The sequence below is a fragment of the Onychostoma macrolepis genome, chromosome 23, assembly GCF_012432095.1.
Source record: "Onychostoma macrolepis isolate SWU-2019 chromosome 23, ASM1243209v1, whole genome shotgun sequence".
Classification (NCBI taxonomy): Eukaryota; Metazoa; Chordata; class Actinopteri; order Cypriniformes; family Cyprinidae; genus Onychostoma; species Onychostoma macrolepis.
Window position 1 is genome coordinate 11204027 of NC_081177.1, and position 20935 is coordinate 11224961.

At 37.4% G+C, this 20935-nt stretch overlaps 1 protein-coding gene across 5 annotated transcripts; it reads left to right on the plus strand.

Annotated features, from left to right (window-relative positions):
- The first annotated feature begins 902 nt into the window (after positions 1–902).
- Positions 903–20898, plus strand: lca5 (lebercilin LCA5). 5 transcript variants are annotated; one of them, XR_009268767.1, is made up of 10 exons: positions 903–1320; positions 3344–3694; positions 5096–5637; positions 5953–6090; positions 11099–11195; positions 11522–11655; positions 14110–14145; positions 15233–15476; positions 16174–20547; positions 20651–20898. XR_009268767.1 is itself a non-coding variant. In XM_058762706.1 (10 exons), exons 3-10 carry the CDS (start codon positions 3352–3354, stop codon positions 16965–16967), a joined length of 2328 nt encoding a protein of 775 aa, XP_058618689.1. In that variant the 5' UTR covers positions 903–1320; positions 2104–2214; positions 3344–3351; the 3' UTR covers positions 16968–20898. The 5 variants fall into 5 exon arrangements, 4 of the variants coding, with proteins under 4 accessions (XP_058618689.1, XP_058618688.1, XP_058618690.1 ...); XM_058762706.1 differs by adding an exon at positions 2104–2214 and having other exon boundaries at positions 16174–20898; XM_058762705.1 differs by having other exon boundaries at positions 16174–20898.
- Positions 20899–20935: the final 37 nt, after the last annotated feature.

Genomic DNA, 20935 nt, shown 5'->3' on the forward strand with positions numbered 1-20935 from the left:
CATCTCCTGCAAAAAAAAAAACCCGAAGGCTATCCTTGTGTTATTCGATTATCATACGTCAAATACCTGAATTTAAATCGTCCTCTCAAGCAAATATATTACTGTCATAGTTAGGATTGCTGCGAAGTGTTATCATAATGAAATGATATGAAAAACTACTGAATATAAGGAAATATAGGGAAAACATTGTTGCCATTATGCGTTTGTGTAGCTACACAGAAAGGTTTTGCTTCAGTTGGTTTTGCAATGCTGTACAAAGTAAACAAAAATGTCCTTAGAATCCTTAAATGTTCTTAAAACATTGAAACTTATAAATATTACCAAGAACGGCATAGGACCACCAACATGCAAAATAAATAAAGAAAGAAAGAAAGAAAGAAAAGAAAAAGTATTGCAAAAAAAATATTGACATTGGACGTCATTGCATTACATTTTATTTTATATTTTATTTAGATATTATTTAATTGTTTCCACACACACACACACACACACACACACACACAGTGTGTGTTAGTTACACTGTGTTAGATTTCTGTGAATTGTGAGGACTTTCCATAGACTTCTATTACTTTTAAACTGAACAAATCCCCTAACCCAGAGGTTTTCAAACCTGTCCTGGAGCACCCCCTGCCCTGCACATTTTGTATGTCTCCCTAATCAGACACACCCAGTTTAGTTCTTACTGTGAAGACATAAATATATTTTAAATCTAAAAACTCAAATTTTATTATTTGGATTTTAACTATAATAATATTTTCATCATCTAGAATTTATCTATCATGTGTGCTATCACAGTAAGACCAATCTGACTCGAAACTCGCTTTTTAATATCCTTCTTACGGTTTTTTGCTCCTTTTAAAGCATTACCCGCGTCTGACGCCTGTCTGTCAGTGTAACATCAGTCGTGCTCAACAAGTGGTGACGGACAGGGGCGCGCACGTTGCCATGGCGAAGCGTCACTATGACACCGGTAGCAGAAGGCGAGGCGTGGATTCAGAGATTTCACCAACTTCTTTAGTAAAGCACATATTCCTCTTCAAAAGCTACAGTCTCCGCCATAATCGACCTCAGATGCCGCTTGATTAAAGGATAGACGACCAAACCACCGCCTTCGCCTTCTGTTTACCGTATCGGATAAGGTTTTGCTAATCGTTCGGCGTCGTCTCTACAGTAGAGTGTGTTGTGTGTTGTCCTAGTTGCACGATATAATCCCAGCTAGCTCGTAATGTAGCTGACTAGCGAGTTTGCGAGCCGTTAATCGAGCCACATTATGAAGAAACCGACTGTGTAGATATGGATACTTAGAAGGGCAAGAAACTGGTAAGTAACGTTACTTTTAAAATTAGATTTCACGCGCGTTGTTGCAGTGTACGTTCAGCGTTTGCTATTGTTTTTGTCACTCGGAAAACACAAAGTACGAACAATCAGGTAGAAAACAAGAAACAATAGCAGCTTCTCAAGATATACGTACACGTATTAAGATACAGCCTTACATTGTTTTGTTTTAAATGAAGACACGTTGGCCGCTTTTTTATTGTTTAAGGACACCTGTAGTTGGACTTACTGTTACATTGTTATATGACTTACAATTTTGCCTTTGAAAATCTCTTTTGTTAAGTTATGTTATAGCAACTATAATATCCCCATTATTGTTAGTTCATCGCAATATTACGTTATATATTTCTGAGCCTATATACTTGTATATCATCACTTTAGGCTCTATTTACTCTGCTTTGAGTAAATTTTATAGGAATATCAACCAAACTGATTGACATTTGTTGCTGGTATGGTTACTAAGGCCATTCAAACTGGCCTGTCAAGTGCAGATGGTTTCAGTGCTTGATGCCAGCATGTCATATATATCCAAAACACTGAAATGGGCTCCTCATTGGCAATATAAAAAGTTTAATCATTAGACTCAATTAGACTGTATGTGTAGAAAACTCTCATAAATTGTGTGGTATTGTATCAGTTTTATATTACCATAAGATTCCTTGCCTAAAGGCAAGACAGGTCCTTGGCAGTAAAAATGGATTTCAATTACTAATGAATGCAGATCTTTATTTTATTTTATTTTTGGCATTTCTGCTTTTATTATGATAGGGCAGGTCCGAACTGACAGGAAGAGAAGTGGGGAAAGAGATTGGGGGGCAGGATCGGGAAAGGTTCACAAGTCTGGATTCAAACTCGGGACGCCCATAGCGCAACAACACTGTATGTCGGCGTGCTGCCTGCAAGGCTATCAGCACCAACATGAATGCAAATCTAATTGATTAGAATTTGTTTTTAGTAGTAGTAGTAGTAGTAGTAGTAGTAGTAGTAGTATTTTAAATAGGCCTGTACCTGCAGGTAGCAAATAGGGCTGATATTTATTTGATGAAGGCCTCATAAAACTCAAGATGTCCTTAATTCAGATAGTTGAATATTAACTTTAAATATTTGATCCTAACTTTAAAGATCTAGTTTTTTTTGTTTGCAAAAATTTAGATTCATGGCACTTCATAATGGGTGTCATAATAAACATTTTACCAAAAAAGAGGGAGGTGAAAGGTCAGGCTGTAATTGAATGTGTTTAGCATGCCATTAAGGAATTAATTATATTATTGGCCACTTACAAAAGGGCAGACTCAATCTCCATGGTGACGGTGACCAGAGAGGATATCAGGATTCGGCAGGTTCAGGGACAGAAAGAGGAGGACTTGCCAGTAGCCTTACAAAAGGGGTCATAAATCTAGCTTTTTTATGAGGATACAACCAATCTTCTGTAGATAATTTTTGTCTTTTATCCAGCTCTATTGTTTTTGTTCTTTGTGACACTTGGTGATACCTTATTTGTACTTATGATCTTTATCAACTGTTACACAATATATGCCCTGATTTGATAAGAAAGTGTCTGGTTAGAACATAATACAAGTTGGATATGCAGTCTAAATAGCTTAGTGTTCGAGACTTGCTCAGTTGTGACTAAATAATAGTAATGTACGTAATTTTATGGCTGAATACATTATATGTGTTAGTGGCTGGACACTGTATCCCCAGCCACATTGCTATATGAGAATTAATAACACATCACTGTTGTTAATGAGCAACAAACATGACAGTGGCTTGATGCAGTCTTGATGAAGCCTCTCAGACAGCTTGAGTGTTTAGTGTCTGGTTTTATGTCACGATTCGCTGAAGGCTCACACACAATCTAATATGCAAACATATCGTGCCATAGCAATCATGCCTTTTCTGATTTGTGTGTTTGGATGCGTGTGTGCTGCTTATTAATTGTGAGTGATGCACATATTCAGTCCAGTCTCAGTCTGATCTGTCTCGATCATTGTGAACTGTATTGCAGGGAGAGACATGGACTTGCATGAGGATAATCAGGAATCAGAGCACAGCCGATTGTCTCACCATAGTGACGGGAAGATCTCGGAATCTCCTTTTCGAGCTGGAAAACAGGAGAAATACAGGAAAGACATCGAAAGCTCGGTTGGGGATCATGCGCGAACCAGAACGCGAGAGCCGGCCGGAGACCCAGACCGGGATCGTTGTTCGGATGGAGAACGTAGCAGTCCCTCTTTCTACTCTGATGATTATGAAAATGTCTCACGCTCGGATCGGTCTCTCTCGCCTTCAGCTTCTCCGTCTCCACAAAGAAGAGGGAGGTCTAGGAGAGTGTCCAGCAGCCCCTTACATCGAGCAGGTATGCACACACGTTATATGTAAACATGCAAGTCTGAAATCATATTGAAAGTCTATGTAGAAAAATCTAATGCAATCCTATAAATGAACAGGACTTTTTAGGATTTAGAAAATTTTAAATAAAGAAACTTAATGATGTAAAACTATGAATAAATATCTACGATTCTGCACTATATCTAGGTCACTAATCTAATAAGAATACTCCTTAACATGATCATCACAATTTGAACAAACTTGCGAAGTTCATATAACTTCAGCACTGTACCATATTTATGTAAAAAAAAAAATCTTGTTTACTTCTCCTTTTCACACACCATAATGGAACAAATTTATCTGCTATTCAGAAGGTCAAATCATTTGTGTACACCTTCTGAAGCACATGAAATTAGTCAGATGTCTCCTCTTATCCACCAATTACAGGTATAATGTAATTAACATGATGATCAAGGTCATCAGCAACTGAATCCTGTGGTGATTGGGCATGGCCAGTTTTTTTTGTGGCTAATCATGTTTCTTGAGACCCTTTGATTGCTGTGATTCAACCCAGGATCTGAGGGATGGTCGGCAGTGTGATTTTTCTCAATCAAAAGATACTCAGTTGTGCAATCATATAAATGAGTCCTTAGTGTATATCTCATGAAACCTGTGAAGGACATGGCCAGGTCACATTTCACTCCAAAAACTATAAGAAATAAGAAATTATATTTTACTTAAACAATATAAAGCCAATTTTGAGGACCAAGATTTTTGCCTTACAACAATGTATCGGTTTTTATGATTCTAATACCATAATGCTTGACAATTAACATATTTTAAAGATAAAATAGTAATATAATTTACAAATAATAGAATTTAAATGTAGCCTAGATGTCCTTAATTGACATAAAAAATAATGTAATGATGCAACACATCCTAATGATCCTAAAAATAGGTTTCAGCTTCTTTGTGCAAAATATAATTTCACATTTATATTTTATTTTTTATTTTATTTGAAGTAAAATATAATCTATTAACCTTTAAATTGACTGAAGCATTGTTTAAAGAATTAGAGAATAACTGTTGTGTTCTGCAGTACCAATAATGACCAGCAGATTGCACAAGAGACATTTAGCATCAAGTGTCATGTGAATGGAAAACTATCATGTTTTTTTTATTTTTTATTTTTATTCAGTTTATTAACTTTTATTCAGTGAGGTTGCATTAAATTGGTCAAAAGTGACAAAGACTTTTGAAATGTCTATTCATCAAATAATGTTTCTTGAGCACAAAATAAATATTGGAATTATTTCTGAAAGATCATGTGACACTGAAGGCTGAAATTTTAGCTTTGCCATTACAAAAATAAATAAAACACACACACACATATATATATATATATATATATATTGGTTGTTGTTTTCAGGTGTACGTAAAGGTGTGTTACGCCGTCTCCCGCCCCACTCCCATCATCCTCAGCAGCGGTCAGGAGGCATCCGATCCCAAACTTTGAGTAAAGACGCTCCATCCAAAGAAGTGGACCCGGTCACTAAACGCATGCTGTCTGCTCGCCTGCTAAAGATCAATGAGTTGAAGAACGCATTGTCTGAGCTGAGGCTGCATGCAGACGAGTTGCAGCGTGAGAACCGGTTACTGCGACAGATGCAGCTGCGGCAAGAGAAAGCTCTGCATCGCTACAATGACACAGAGAGCGAGATCTCACAGCTGTTGTCTCGTCACAACAATGAGACTCATGTACTGCGTGAGAGGCTGAGACGCAGTCAAGAGAACCAGCGCACAGCTGAGCGCAGCCTCAGGGAAACAGACGCCCAGCTCCAGCGCTGTCGCAGCCAGCTGCAGAAACTGCAGCAACTCGCAGATGACCAGAATCTTGGAGAAAGGGAGGAACTCTCACGAAAACTAACGTTCACTCAAGGCAATTTACAAGAAAGTGAACGCAGAGTGAAGGTAAAAAAAAATTACAATCAATCACACAGTCCAGGGCTTAACAATAAGGATGGCCCGCTGTCCCAGGGCTAACTGTCACTTGTTGAGCTAGCAATATATCTTACGTTTTGATCATGTTTATGCAAACTTTGTTTACTTTTACCATTCTTATGTTGTTGAATAAATGAGTTTGAGCCATTAAAATGCATACAGCTGTTATCAGAGGAAATTATCTTTCTGTTAGGGGCTAAGGTTGATTATAATGACTTCATCCTTCATCATGCAGTCAATATGTGTTTGTCTTTTTATGGCTCTGTGTGTGTAATGTGTCATCAGGAATTGGAGAAGAACATGGATCTGAGTAGCGGGAGCTTTCAGAGGCAGCTAGCTAATGAGAGGAAGAGAACTCATGATGCACAACAGGAAGTTAAAGCACTACAGGAGGAAGTGGAGAGGTTTTGCACTAAACTAAAGGTACCAGATACTGTACATAAAAAACCCCCACGAACAGGGTTCCTACGTGGTTTGGAAAAGTCTGGAATATGATTTAAGTCATTTCCAGGTTTGGAAAAGTATGAAAAATATTTGTGTTTCCAGACTTTTGCCCCTGTTTATTTTTATTTTTTTATAATAAATTAAGAATTTAATGAAAATAAATTTACCGTTCAATTTATCGTTCATGGGAGCTGTTTAGTGATTGACAAACATATCAGAATGAATTCAAGGTGTACTCTTTCATTATGCAAAATGTAGGTTATAAGCATTTTGGGTTTCTTATAATATTCTTAGCACCATATTATATAGCCTCAAGGACCTTTGCAACAATAACAAATATACAGACTTTTATGTGCACATAAACCATTAAAGAAACTATTAATCTTAGCATATATGCACAATGCACAATGAGCCACCTATTGTGCCATCAGCCTATTTCGCTGTGTGGTTTCTTAGCCTCCACAAAGTATGTGTTAAAGGGGTCATCGGATGCCCATTTTCCACAAGTTGATATGATTCTTTAGGGACTTAATGAAAAGTCTATAACAGACTTTGGTTCAAATTTCTCAATGGTAGTGTAAAAAAACACCCTTTTTACCTTGCCAAAAACAGCTCTTTTCAGAGCAAGCCGTTTTGTTGCATGCTGCTTTAAATGCTAATGAGCTCTGATCACCCCACCCCTCTCTTCCGAGCCACTCTCTGAGAGACTGTAAACTTTAGTCGCATTTAGCCGCGGAACTTGCTAACTAGCATGTTATTTGGAAAGGCGATTTGCAAAGATTCATAAAAAAACCTTATACTCACTTCTTCTGTAGGTGAAGCTGGATCACGAATGATTCGCGTGAACATAAACGCATTTAGGTAGATCAAGGGCAGCTCAAATGTCAGGAGTAAATGACGACTGCTGTGTTCATTACATCCAACAACAAAACACCTCCAATCGCTTAGGAGGCATTCTTGTCTACATCTACTCCATCGATGTAGGCATCGAAACAATGGCAGACTGATGACAGCTCACTCAGGGTGGGTCTAAGGTAAAACACATGATTGTGTCAATCAACAATCATGGGAGCGGCCTGGGTCTGTGTGACGTCACACAGACAAGAAGCTGAGAACGGCTTGACATGAGAAAGGGGTAACGATTTTAGTAGATTAAAAAAAATCACTGGGTGGATTTTTATCATTATAGGGTGTTTGTGTACACACTGCCAACAAACATTTACACATGTGGTCAGAATTGTTGGTACCCTTGGTAAATATGACCAAAGAAGGCTGTGAAAATTAATCTGCATTGTTAATCCTTTTGATCTTTTATTAAAAAAAATTCACAAAAATCTAACCTTTCATTGGAGAATAAGAATTTAAAATGGGGGATATTATGAAATAAATGTTTTTCTCTAATGCACATTGGCCACAATTAACGGTACCTTTTTATTCAATACTTTTTGAAACCTCCATTTGCCAGTTTAACAGCTCTGAATTTTGCCTGATGAGGTTAGAGAAAACCTGACAAGAGATCAGAGACCATTTTTTTTCATCCAGAATCACTCCAGACCCTTTAGATTACCAGCTCCATGTTGGTGCTTCTCCTCTTCAGTTCACCCCACTCAATTTCTACAGGGTTCAGGTCAGAGGACTGGAATGGCCAGCAGAAGCTTGGTTTTGTGCTCAGTGACCCATTTTTGTGTTTTTGAGGTTTGGATTATTGTACGGTTGGAAGATCCAAACCTAGCCCATTATAAGATTTCTAACAGAGTCAGTCACTTATTGATTTTTTTATCTGTTGGTATTTGATAGAATCCATGATGCCATGTGTCTAAACAAAATCTCTAGGACCTCCAGCGGAAATATAGGCCCACAACATCAAAAATACAGCAGTATTTCATTGTACACATGGGTACTTTTTTTATCCCTGTGTTCACCAAACCCATCTTGAGTGTTTGCTGCTAAAAAGCTAAGTTTTTAGTTTCATCTGACCATAGAAGCCAGTACCATTTGAAGTTCCAGTCGTGTCTGATAACTGAATATGCTGGAGTTTTTCTGACCCCGAGACACAACTATTTTCCACAATTCTCCAGCTGGGGTCCTTGGAGAGTCTTTAGCCACTCAAACTCTCCTTTTCACTGTGCATTAGGACTATATAGACACACGTCTTCTTTCAGGCAGATTTTTAACATTTTTAGGGCTGGTCCGAATACCATTTTTTGAGCTTCGGTAGTAATCAACACCGATTATTCGAATGGAGGGGGCTGAACATATTCTTCTCTCTAATAAAGGCAGGAATCTCTGTGTGTCTGTCTGTCTGTTTGCATTTTATTATGTCGAGAACTGTTCATCCAATCGACTTCACGCGTGGCGGGTGTGTTGCTTCGGACCCAAGGGAGTGCAGTGTCGCATTTTGGTGCAATATGGGCACGTGACACATTCAGAATTAATAAACTACAGAACAGCGCGAGATGGAAGCAGCGCACCTCACGCGGGCAGGGCTTAAATGCTCCGAGAACAGACACGACTGCACTAGTGATACAAAACACACAGGTCTGTTAAGAGCAATACATTTAAAAAGGCAGCCTAACATTTTTCTAACAAACAAATCACTCCCAAATCAGAAATTAGCAGCACAGTAATTACTGACACCGTAAAGGGTAGGCTATTTAAATAAAAGAAGAACGAAAAATAAAATAAAGTTCAACAAACTGTAAGAACACGGTAGTATACTTTCAATAACGGCAACACGCATTTTAATTAATTAACAGTTTAAATAAAATAAAATTATGACTGCCGTATTCGCAAATATTTTCCAAGAAAATTAAGTGCACATTTTTATCATGTGTAAAATGACTGATTAACATGGTGGATAAAAGCAACTCATTTTTTTAACACCAGCAATATACTATAGGCATACTACTTATAGAATTCAGGGGATTTTTCAAACTTGATGCACTGTTGTGGTAGGCCAGTTTCAAATCGCATATTTGGTACAGCACACTGCCTTTGTCTTGTCCTCACTCAAGTTAAAGTGCTCCCACACAGCTGAGGTCTTCTGCATTTATGCCTTCTCTTCCAGATGAACTGAATCATGACATTCATGACGTTCACTATGGGCGCTTCACATTCAAGCGCGAATGAGAACCATTTCGCGGGGGATGCCAGGTGTTTGAGGGGGGAAAAAAAAGAAAGAATATTTGAATCTCAAAATTGAGAATCAAATGCCAACCCACCGAACGAATATTCGAATAATCGAATATTCTGGTCCAGCCCTAAACATTTTATGTTGATTGGAAATTCTTTATTACCCTGACCTTTTTTCACTGCTCTAGCTCTTTTCTTACAGCCACTTCACTAATTTGTGAAGCTCAATTATCTTGCTGCACATCAGAAATATATTATTTGGTTTTCCTTATTGTGATGAATGATTAAGGGAATTTGGACTTTGTTTTCCCTCCTATTTATATTTCTGTGAAACAGGAAGCCATGGCTGGATAATTTAATGTTCATAATCCCCCTGGAGTGCTCAAAATTGTAAATATGAATGGGAATATACTTCAGAGATATTAATGGTTAATAATGAAGGTTTATTTTCAGAGCCTTCTTTGCTCATATTTACTAAGGGTACCAACAATTCTGACCACGTGTGTATGTTCAAACAACATGTAAAAGTGCATTTCGCATCCGATGACCCCTTTAAATAGACCTATGGCCTTGAAATATGGCATATGGCAAAAGCCAAATTTTACTTTTTTTTACAGTACCAGTCTCTTTTTATAGAGCCTTGAACTAGGCAAATTTTATGCCATCAGCCCATTTCATGTCATGGTTTCTCTGCCGCCACAGAGGATGTGCTAAATTGGACATTAGGCCTTGATATTAGAGGTACTACTAACATAAGAAAAGCCAACATTTTAAGCAAGTAGATCTGTTAATTCATGACCATCCATGCTCTCCTTTTATTCATGGTAAGTTGGCAGTGATGCACAAAGGAAATAGGTTATATAAAACTTGAAATTGTAATGTGTAACTATGCAAAATTTCCCATGCGCATGTGAGTAGCTTCTCGAGGGCACAAAAAAGTTTTTGATGTGCATGTAAAAGTCTGTATTTTTGTTTTATTTTTGTATTTTAGATTCTTTGTATGTTGTCACTTTAAGAAAATCAATTAAAAAAACCTGCAACATACAAATATTTACAGATGACTACTATATGCAAAATATATAGCTGAAAATAATGCTCTAAGAACCATTTATGTTAAATATGGTCTGAAAATCTGAGAGGTTTAGAAATTTAGCTTCGTACAAACTGTCAGCCCAAATCCGATTACAGTTTGCAATACAGATGTTGTCTAACCGTCGCGGTTGCGCTGTAGTATTATTTTGTCGTGTGAGGCAACGGCAGAAATGTAGGAAGCTTGTATGTGCGGCTTTATTCCGTGATGCTGTCTCCGCTACTTTGCTTTTCTTTTGTTGTTTTTTTGTTCTACGCTACTTTCAAAACATAAAGAGGTATGTATACTAGCAGTATATTGTTTTTTTCCGCTTGACTTGCACTTCGCAACGACACAAGCTTGTTTCTGCAAAGATGTTAAGCATGTTTTCTGCAAAAACGTCTGACGTGTTTGCGTTTTACGTGGCGTGAGGACGTGAAAAAGCTACGCTAAATCCGATCTGACCGTTCAGACTGAAACGGATTTTCAGAAATGCGATTTGAATAGGATTCCAAACCACATACGAATGTAGCTCAAAACGGATTTGCACAAATCAGATTTCATGTAGTTCGTTGCCGTTTAGACTATTTAAATATGATCGGATTTCAATCGGATTTGGGCTGACAGTCTGAACGAGGCTTTTAAGTCTGGAAAGGTATGGAATTTTGAAATGGAAAATGTGAAGGAACCCTGCACAAATCAAATGTAGATTTTAATTAGGTTTGTGATTAAAGTAATCAAAATCTATCATGTCATAGTTTAAATATTTTTTGCGTATTATGTCAGGAGAAAGAAAAGGAGCTGGATGCTCGGAACATCTATGCTAATAGGATGCTGAAAGCTTCTTCCAGAAAAGAAGCAGAGAATGGCAGCAAGCGAAAAGGTAGATCTATGTCCCATTACACAGCTGTACTAGGCACCTTCCTCCCAGGGCCTTCTTACACACTTAAACATTCGGTTCATTATTGTTATTAGCAGACAGGTAATGACTCCACAACAAACATCTTCCTATGGTGATTATATTCTCGTGAGATTCACTACTGACTCCAGCTTTAAATGCAGTGGTTACTATGGATTAGATATATCACTTTGACATTCATATAACAATCTTTATTCAAACAAATCAAGAGTTTGAATTACATTATGTATATCTGTGTGCCTGTAATGTATGAATTTTGCCACATGTTTGTGTTTGTATATGTATTGAAGTCTCCAATACAACCAGCACTAAGGCAGTACAGACAGAGGACAGGACGTCCTCACTGGACTTCCCATCGCCACCTCCAGCTCTTACCAACGAACTCCCACCTGACGACCAGACCGATGATTACCTCTCTCTTAAGGCATGTATAATCTACTCAGTAGAGATCTTAAAAATTGCATGGCTTTTTGTATTTCATTTTCTAAATCTTATTTATTAAACTTGAAAGGACTCTAGTTCATGAAATGCGATTAGCTTGTTTGTGATGTCATTACTGTTCTACAGGTGCTGGTCATATAATTAGAATATCATCAAAAAGTTGATTTATTTCACTAATTCCATTCAAAAAGTGAAACTTGTATATTATATTCATTCATTACACACAGACTGATATATTTCAAATGTTTATTTCTTTTAATTTTGATGATTGGAGCTTACAGCTCATGAAAGTCAAAAATCAGTTATCTCAAAATATTAGAATATTTACATTTGAGTTTGAATAAATGACCATCCCTACAGTATAAATTCCGGGTATCTCTTGTTCTTTGAAACCACAATAATGGGGAAGACTGCTGACTTGGCAATGATCCAGAAGACGAACATTGACACCCTCCACAAAGAGGGTAAGTCACAGAAGGTCATTACTGAAAGGTGTGGCTGTTTACAGAGTGCTGTATCAAAGCATATTAAATGCAAAGTTGACTGGAAGGAAGAATTTGGGTAGGAAAAGGTGCACAAGCAACAGGGATGACTGCAAGCTTGAGAATACAGTCAAGCAAAGCTGATTCAAACACTTGGGAGAGCTTCACAAGGAGTGGACTGAAGCTGGAGTCAGTGCATCAAGAGTCACCACGCTCAGACGTCTTCAGGAAAAGGGCTACCAAGCCACTTCTGAACCAGAGACAACGTCAGAAGCATCTTACCTGGGCTGTGGAGAAAAGAACTGGACTGTTGCTCAGTGGTCCAAAGTCCTCTTTTCAGATGAAAGTAAATTTTACATTTCATTTGGAAATCAAGGTCCCAGAGTCTGAAGGAAGAGTGGAGAGGCACAGAATCCATGTTGCTTGAAGTCCAGTGTGAAGTTTCCACAGTCTGTGATGATTTGGGCTGCCATGTCATCTGCTGGTGTTGGTCCACTGTGTTTTCTGATGTCCACAGTCAACGCAGCCATCTACCAGGAAATTTTAGAGCACTTCATGCTTCCTTCTGTTGACAAGCTTTATGGAGATGCTGATTTCATTTTCCAGCAGGACTTGGCACCTGCCCACACTGCCAAAGGTACCAAAAGCTGGTTACTGTGCTTGATTGGCCAGCAAACTCGCCTGACCTGAACCCCATAGAGAATCTATGGGGTATTGTGAAGAGGAAGATGAGAGACACCAGACCCAACAATGCAGATGAGCTGAAGGCCACTATCAGAGCAACCTGGGCTCTCATAACACCTGAGCAGTGCCACAGACTGATCGACTCCATGCCACGCCGCATTGCTGCAGTAATTCAGGCAAAAGGAGCCCCAACTAAGTATTGAGTGCTGTACATGCTCATACTTTTCATTTTCATACTTTTCAGTTGGCCAAGATTTCTAAAAATCCTTTCTTTGTATCGGTCTTAAGTAATATTCTAATATTTTGAGATATTGATTTTTGACTTTCATGAGCTGTAAGCTCTAATCATCAAAATTAAAAGAAATAAACATTTGAAATATATCAAGTCTGTGTGTAATGAATGAATATAATATACAAGTTTCACTTTTTGAATGGAATTGGTGAAATAAATCAACTTTTTCATGATATTCTAATTATATGACCAGCACCTGTATATAGTTCCGTTTAAAAAAAAAAAAAAAAAAAAATCAAGTGAGCTGCTTGTTGCCTTTGACAGCAACTCGCAAATAGCACTCCATTTGGGAGATTTTTTTAAATATATTGAATAGTGAGAATGAAAGTACATCACACATACAGTATATTAGGTAAAGTAATAGATTTTCGTTTACAGCAATTATTAATTAACTTTTTATATATATTGAATGAATGCTAAATAATAAATGGATAAATATTTTTACTCTGAATAATTTATTCAATTTATTTACATATAATATTTATTATCGACATCTGTCTGCAACCTTGGATTTTTAAAAATTAATTAATGAATTTATTTATTTATTATTTCTTTTCTGTGAAGGACACAAATAATGTTGCCTTAGTTTTTGGCTTAAATAATCTTTTGGAATCTCTTGTCATTGAACTATCATGTGATGCTTAAAAATGCTGCCTCAACTAGGTTTAGGAACAGAGCACATAAATTCTGCATATATTGAGCTAGAAACCTCAGCACACAAAATGTCTCTCAAATTTAATCCTCATGAGGAAAGAATATATTTATTTGTGTTTCATCTCCTTTCATTTTTTGATAGTTATATTTGCAGTTATTCTTTTGTTAATAGATTGGTTTAGCTTGTTAGTGCTTAATTTACATCCTTCCTTTCTCGGTCTTTCTCATTCTGTTTTATCACCTATCGATCCTTTTAGTCCGCTCACATACCCGTGAATTTCCTTGTTAATTAATCTCTGAGTAATTTTTAATTATTGACTTTCAGGTTCAAAAGCCTACAGTGAATCACAGGGTAAAAAAGGTTTGCCTTGAATGTTTGTCCTTCTTTATCCCAGCATGCAGCACACAATAGTTCATAGACTGTAGTTCATATTCTGGCTCCCAAAGCAAATCTTCACATCTTTAATTCAGAATTGCATTGCTGCATGAACTGCTAACATCTTAACCTCTGCCAAATTGCCTCAATAGAAGAGCACTAGTAACCTGGCTGTTTAGTTTTACAGCATGAGTGTCCACGATACATAATAATAATTCTGAATTAAGAATGAACTCAAGTCAGGTTTCAAGAGCAGTTCTGGGAGACATACTGATACTTAACACTGATGACTTCTTTTTCTGTGGAACACAAAAAGGAGAAGTCGCACAGGATGTTTAAATTTGTAATTCTCCCATATAATTTCAGTAGTGATCAGGGGTGGTCAATCTCCAAAAATGACACCATAGAACAGGGGTGCCCAACCCTGCTCCTGGCGATCGACTGTCCTGCAAAGTTCGAGATGGTCCTCACTGCAGAACACAAGATCCAGGGGGTGACTCCCACCCTACATAGACCTAAACCTACCCGTCTCCACCCCCTGATCCATAAACCCACCCATCGCCACCCCTAAACCTACCCATCTCCACCCCTAAACCAACCAATCTCCGCCCCCTGGATCTTTGTTCTGCAGTGAGGGGCTACTGCAAAGTTCAGCTCCAATTCTAATCAAACACACCTGCCTGTAATTTTCAAGTGATCCTGAAGACCTTAATTAGTTGCTTCAGGTGTGTTTGATTAGAGTTGGAGCTGAACTTTGCAGGACAGTCGATCACCAGGAGCAGGATTGGGCACCCCTGCCATAGAGCATCAGTAGACCATATTCTCTGCAACAGCTGCTTTTGATACATTTTCAAATACGTTGCATCAGTTTTGACATCAATGATGCCAAATGTCATTGGTTCTTGTGTGTCTTTTAACTGATTGTGACCTGCCAAATTTAAACATCACGAGGATGAGAAAATGCTGACAATTTTCATTTTTGTGCAGACTAAAATATTTCATTGAGCAAACTTTGTGTTTAATTCTATTCCAGTCCTTTGTTTGTCATCCATTTTCTTCAATAATATATCAGCAGGATCAGCAAGGCAGGGAGCAGAGACCTAGGGAAGCAAAAGAATGGAAGATTCAAGAGTTTTGGAGGGAAAGAGAGAAAGACAGAGAAATAGAATCTGAGATGGAACGAACAAGGGAGAAGGAGAGAGAAGAAGAAGCAATGCATGACAGAGAAAGAGAAATGGAGCTGCTGAAAGACAAGGAGAGGCAAAGACTGGATCAACAGCACAACGCAAATGAGAAGAACTCAAAGGGAAACAGAGGTAGGAAAGTAACTGGTTTTAGATGCCATCCTGCTGTCTCAGATGGACATACAAATGGACATACACAAATTATATAATTAACAAAACAATTTGAGTAAATTAAATACTGTTAGCTAAAATAGAATACCTAAAAAAAGAAGCTCAAATAACTAAAGTTCTCAATCATGTACAGATGTATAGGATGGATGTTTGTCAAATATTTAATGTACACAACAGTTCAAAAGTTTCTTATTCTCACCAAGACTGCATATATTTAATCGAGACCGTAAAAATGGTAATATTGTAAAAATATTATTACAATTTTAAATAAGTATTTCTTTTTTTAGTATTGAATTTTCAGCAGCCATTACTCCAGTCTTCAGTGTCTCATGATCCTTCAGAAATCATTATTATATGCTAATTTGGTGCTTTTCTTAAACATTTCTTAATATTATTAATGTTGAAAACAGTTGTGCTGCTTCATATTTTTGTAGAAACAGTGATACATTTTTTTTCCAGGATTCTTTGATGAATAGAAATTGCAAAAATAAAATTTATTATAAATGCATTTTTTGTAACAATGTAGAAGTTTTTACTGACATTTTTAATTAGTTGATTGGATCCTTGCTGAATAAAAATATTGGTACTGACCCCAGATGGTAGTGGACTTGTTGAAATGCATGCTTGCATCTACAGTAATTCTGTTTCTTTTAAAAAGGCCTGGACAGAAAGGAAGAAGATTGGAGGATTGGCCTGTCTATATCTCAAAAGGAGGAAGAGAGCAGGAAGCAGCGTGAACTGGAAGAGGAGCAACTTAAAGCAAGAAATCTGGAGATCCAGGCCGTCAATCAAGATAGCGCAGAAGAGGAACGTCAGCGCAAAGAGCAGCTACTGGCTAAGATGCGTGAGATCGATATGCACACTCAAGGTCAGGACTCGGACTTCTTTTCCGATGACACAGGAAGTGTCCGCTCTCCTCCACGGTTGTCTGAGCAACGGAACCACAACGGTATTTTCAAATTCACAGAACCAGAAGAGAACACAAACACATTGGCGAGTGGGAGAAGAGCGGGTGGTCTCCGAACACATGGACCAAGTGAGGATCTTGATCTTGCTTTTGGCAGCTACGCCCCTTCTTTTGGTAAATCTGCCCCCCGTGCTGGTTTAGGTGCACGCAATGCAAATCAGCCACCTCAAGAACTAGATGAAGGGCTGGATCTGGGTGGCCTGGTCAAAGAAAGGAAGTCCAACCTCATGCAACAGCTTTTTGGTGCCTCTGCCACACCACCTCCTTCAGATCCATCCAGCAGGATGGAGATCCTAAGTCCCCCTCTAACAAGCCAGTACCCATCAGGACCAGTGGGTGGACGCAGGAGGGACACAGACACACCAAATGGACTAAATATCAGTTCTCTCCCCAACAATAGGAGCACTCTGCATGTCTCCGAGAGCCGACTCGCGGTCAGGGCCATTACGTCATTTGATGATGACATAGAAGAAGTCACACTCTGAATAGGGTGCTTTTATAGCCAATACGAAAGAATCAGTTTTTTGAAAACACAGAATCCAAAAATGTCTGATCTTTTGCTCCCTTATGAAGTAATCGCTGATTAAACGATGCTTAGTTTGCTAATATGCCTCTTTTTCTAACACTTCCGGCAAAATCACAGAGGAAGACTTTTTCAGTGATCATTTTTTTCATGGTTAGGTATGCAAAGGGTCCAATATTAACACTCTACTAAAGGCCGTAAAAGCACGGAAGGGAGTAGAAAGTTCTGTGGACATTAATGCAAACATTAATAATTCACATTGTATGATATATTTAAATACTTCTCTCCTATAAATTTTGCATCTGAAAGGGAGATTCCTATAAATGCATATACTTCAGTAAATCCTGACAGTAGTTTTTTTGTTTGTTTTTTTAATCACCAAATAAGGGTTTGCGCTGGCGCAAGCTTTTAGCAAATCTGGCCCTAAATGTAAAAAAAAGTAACTTGTAGGCAAGTAACTTTCAAGGGACCACAGTGTAATAGATGGTTTAAGTCAAATTCTAAGAGTGATAATCTAACCCTTGCTGATGTAATCTATAAGAGTGATTCATATCAAGAATGTACGACCTGTCAAATGGGGAAAACAACCGTTGTGACTTGCACGTCAGTGCAACTTATACCTCAGTGGAAAATTATGAAATTTTATCAGATACACTTAATGGGATTTAGGTACTTTGTTTTTTGTCAAAAATCTGACTCATAGTGACCTTGATGATCAACTTTTGTTTTGCTGGTTAAAAAGTTAGAAAATTGTTGGGGGGGGGGGATCTGGTATTTTGTTTAATAAAAATAATTCATAAAACAGTTTCATATCAGGTTAGTTATATTTAAGGACTATAAAACTTTACATTGTGCCCTTGATAGGTGTGGGAGACCAGGTCATTTTGGACTCTTCCTCTGTGTGTTTTTATTGCTGAGAAACTCCTTTGCATACCACATGAAAAGAAGTTAAAGTTGTTGTTGTATTTAGATTTTTACAAGAACGTGATAATTGGAGCTAGAGGGTGGTATGCATTCGCCCTTGTGTCTTGTGTAAGATTCCGTTTGTCTGAAAGGAAGAGCTCTGCACTTTCAGTACTGATATGAGTGTGACAAAGCTTTGTCCTCTCAGAGAGCCACGCTGCGGCTCGGCTGACTCAGGCCTGGGCTGCATCTTCTCCCACACAGCACTTCTCTCATTTTAAATAAATGTTAATGTCAATTATGTGACAAAGGAGAGAGTCTGGTTCATAAGATACAGTAAAGTTTGTGGTTTACAGATTAAACAATGAGACAAATACTCAGATTATATCTTTACAGGACACCCAAAAATATGGACGGTTACAAATGTGTGAATTTCTTTGCATTCTAACAAACCGGTCTTAATTTGAGATTTTATTGTACTATTTAAAATTTTTAAAGCTTATATTTCAAAAATGTTTGCTTGAAAATTGAACTTGTGCTGATAAATGTCTCTTAGTTTGATATTTTATTATTTAATACAGTGATTCTATGTGTGGTACAAGTGTACACATATATTTGGGGGCCACTGCATATGTTTTGTTTTTGTTTGTTTTTTGTTTTTTATGTGCACGGTATGATCCTTTTTACTTTAACCATTTAGTAACCAGAAAACTCTGAAGTAATTTGACTTCCACTTGAATTCTCAGCTGATACAGTGTCTTTATTTGTCTGCTTATACTCTTACATAAAGAGTTTTCGTTTTTATAAATGCGGGGTTATCTGTGAGAATTTGTCAAGTAGTTGTGTTAATTTTTTTTTTTTTAAGTGCAATTAGAAGATATGTTTTGCTCTATATAAACTGTAGTAATTTGGTATTTATTAAAGCGTTTCAGGGTTTCTCAAGTTTTGAAATACTAGAAATAATGTGGTTGATGTTGCTTATTGTGACTTTAATGAGGGATGTCAATTTATACAAGTGAAGATAGATTTACAATATACTGTAAACACGTATCAGATACTTAACTGTTTTATTTTTAAAGGAGTTTTCATCTCGAGGCCACCATTACTCAACTTTTTTTAAAAGAACAAAATCTGGCACTAATCTAGTACTCACTGGTGAGTTTTATTGTTCTGTCAAAATTCTCACTGCAAACTGACTGAGATCTATAAATTGCCATGCTTCAATGGTGATCCCTCAATCAGTTTTCCAAAGCACTGCATTATGTTCCTGTAGTGCTAAAATGGTTCATTGTGAAAGCAAATTCTATTATTTTATATTACAATGGCTTGAGGATGATTTTGTGTGTTTTTTGTTTATCTGACTTTGTATTGTATAGTAGATTTTGAAACGGTGATCCTCGATGATCATCCAAATACAGTTTTTATGGTTAAAGTGTCTTTGTTACATCTTTCCACAAGCTTTTGAAAGGGAGATGTCATCAACATCATACACACTGGAATACGCATAACCATTAGTCAGCACATGACATTGTGTATGGAGTGATCTCCAGAATCAGATCCATAGACGTGTGTGATCTAGAAATGTATATTTGCTACGTGAACATCCTTTGTCATTAACAGGAAACCTCTGATTGTCTTCTCTGGAGAGGCAGCAAGCTTCCAGAGGTACATATGTGTTGTGAAGCATGGTAGAATGTTAACCATTGTCAACTTACTATAGAATGTCATCCATTGTAAGGTCGTGGCAGAGATGTGGCCATTGTGGAGGGATGCTATTGTGAGCTTGTGGACGAATGGTTCTGTGTATTTAACCTTCACATGACTGTCATGTGTGAATCAGTTATATTAATAATGAGTCAATTATAGGTTTATAGTGTGAATCTTGTGACACCTGTCAAGAAAATGTCACATTTCTGTATGTAGCATTTCACACATAAAGATGTTTTGCCATGTATCAGAGATGCCCAAACCAGGGCCTGTGGGCCAAAGTTGGCCATGATAAACTTTGATTTAGCCCGCTATCTTATAATACAAGAACAGGCACAATAGGAGGGGGAAAAAACATGCCATTAAAGCATATATTCAATTATAGTTTATATTTTGGTTTTAACATTTTTTTGTTTTATTTTTGCATTGAAATGTTAAAAAGCAATATTACTAACATTGATTAAAATACCTTAAAAATTATATATATATAAGTTTTTCTTGAATTATTTAATTTTATTATAATATAATTGAATATAATGCAAAATGGCCCTCAGACTTTTGGCCCTTTTATATTATAAGTTTGGGCACCTTTGGGCATGTATAAATAACGAACCATGCCATGAAGATTTTTTGCCACATATATTAATTATTATTATTTATTAAATCATGGTAGTATTTATTGTATTACTTTTAATGTATGCTTGTTTAAATAAGGATTTTTTTTTTTTTTGGTCTTGTGCATTACAGTCATTTTAAGCTTAAGGTTTATGGTAATTTTCTCTTTTGATTTTGGGGTGAAATGTGGACTTGTCTGTGACCTTTCTGTGCGATTTATAACTTTAGATTGTAATACACCAGTTTCAACATTAATGTCCTTAATTGATTCATGCTTATTTAACGGGAGTGATACTGAAGTAGAGGCGTCAGCTGAGGTAAGTAAATGTTATTTTAATAAAAGTAAGTAAATGTTATTCTGTTATTCGATACGTTGCAGAGTTACTTAGCACACTAATGGACACCATTTCTCCATTTCAGTGTAGGCTTGCATTTCTTTTGAGGCCGCGCATACGTTTCCCATGCAGCCGAGCGTGTGGTGTCAAGCGTGGATTGGTGTGTCGTCGCTTTATCCCCCTCTCACGCGGACCTTTAAACCCATCCAATACAAAGCGCTCTCATTTGCATACAGAGAGCGCGTAACCAATGAGGGTGAGCTGCTGAAGAGCTTTCCTAAATTCAAACCAATGTCTGAGCGCGTTATATTAACATATCTGCCTCGCAGACCAATCGCTTTGAGGAATGGCGGTTAAGTGTGGGCCGAAC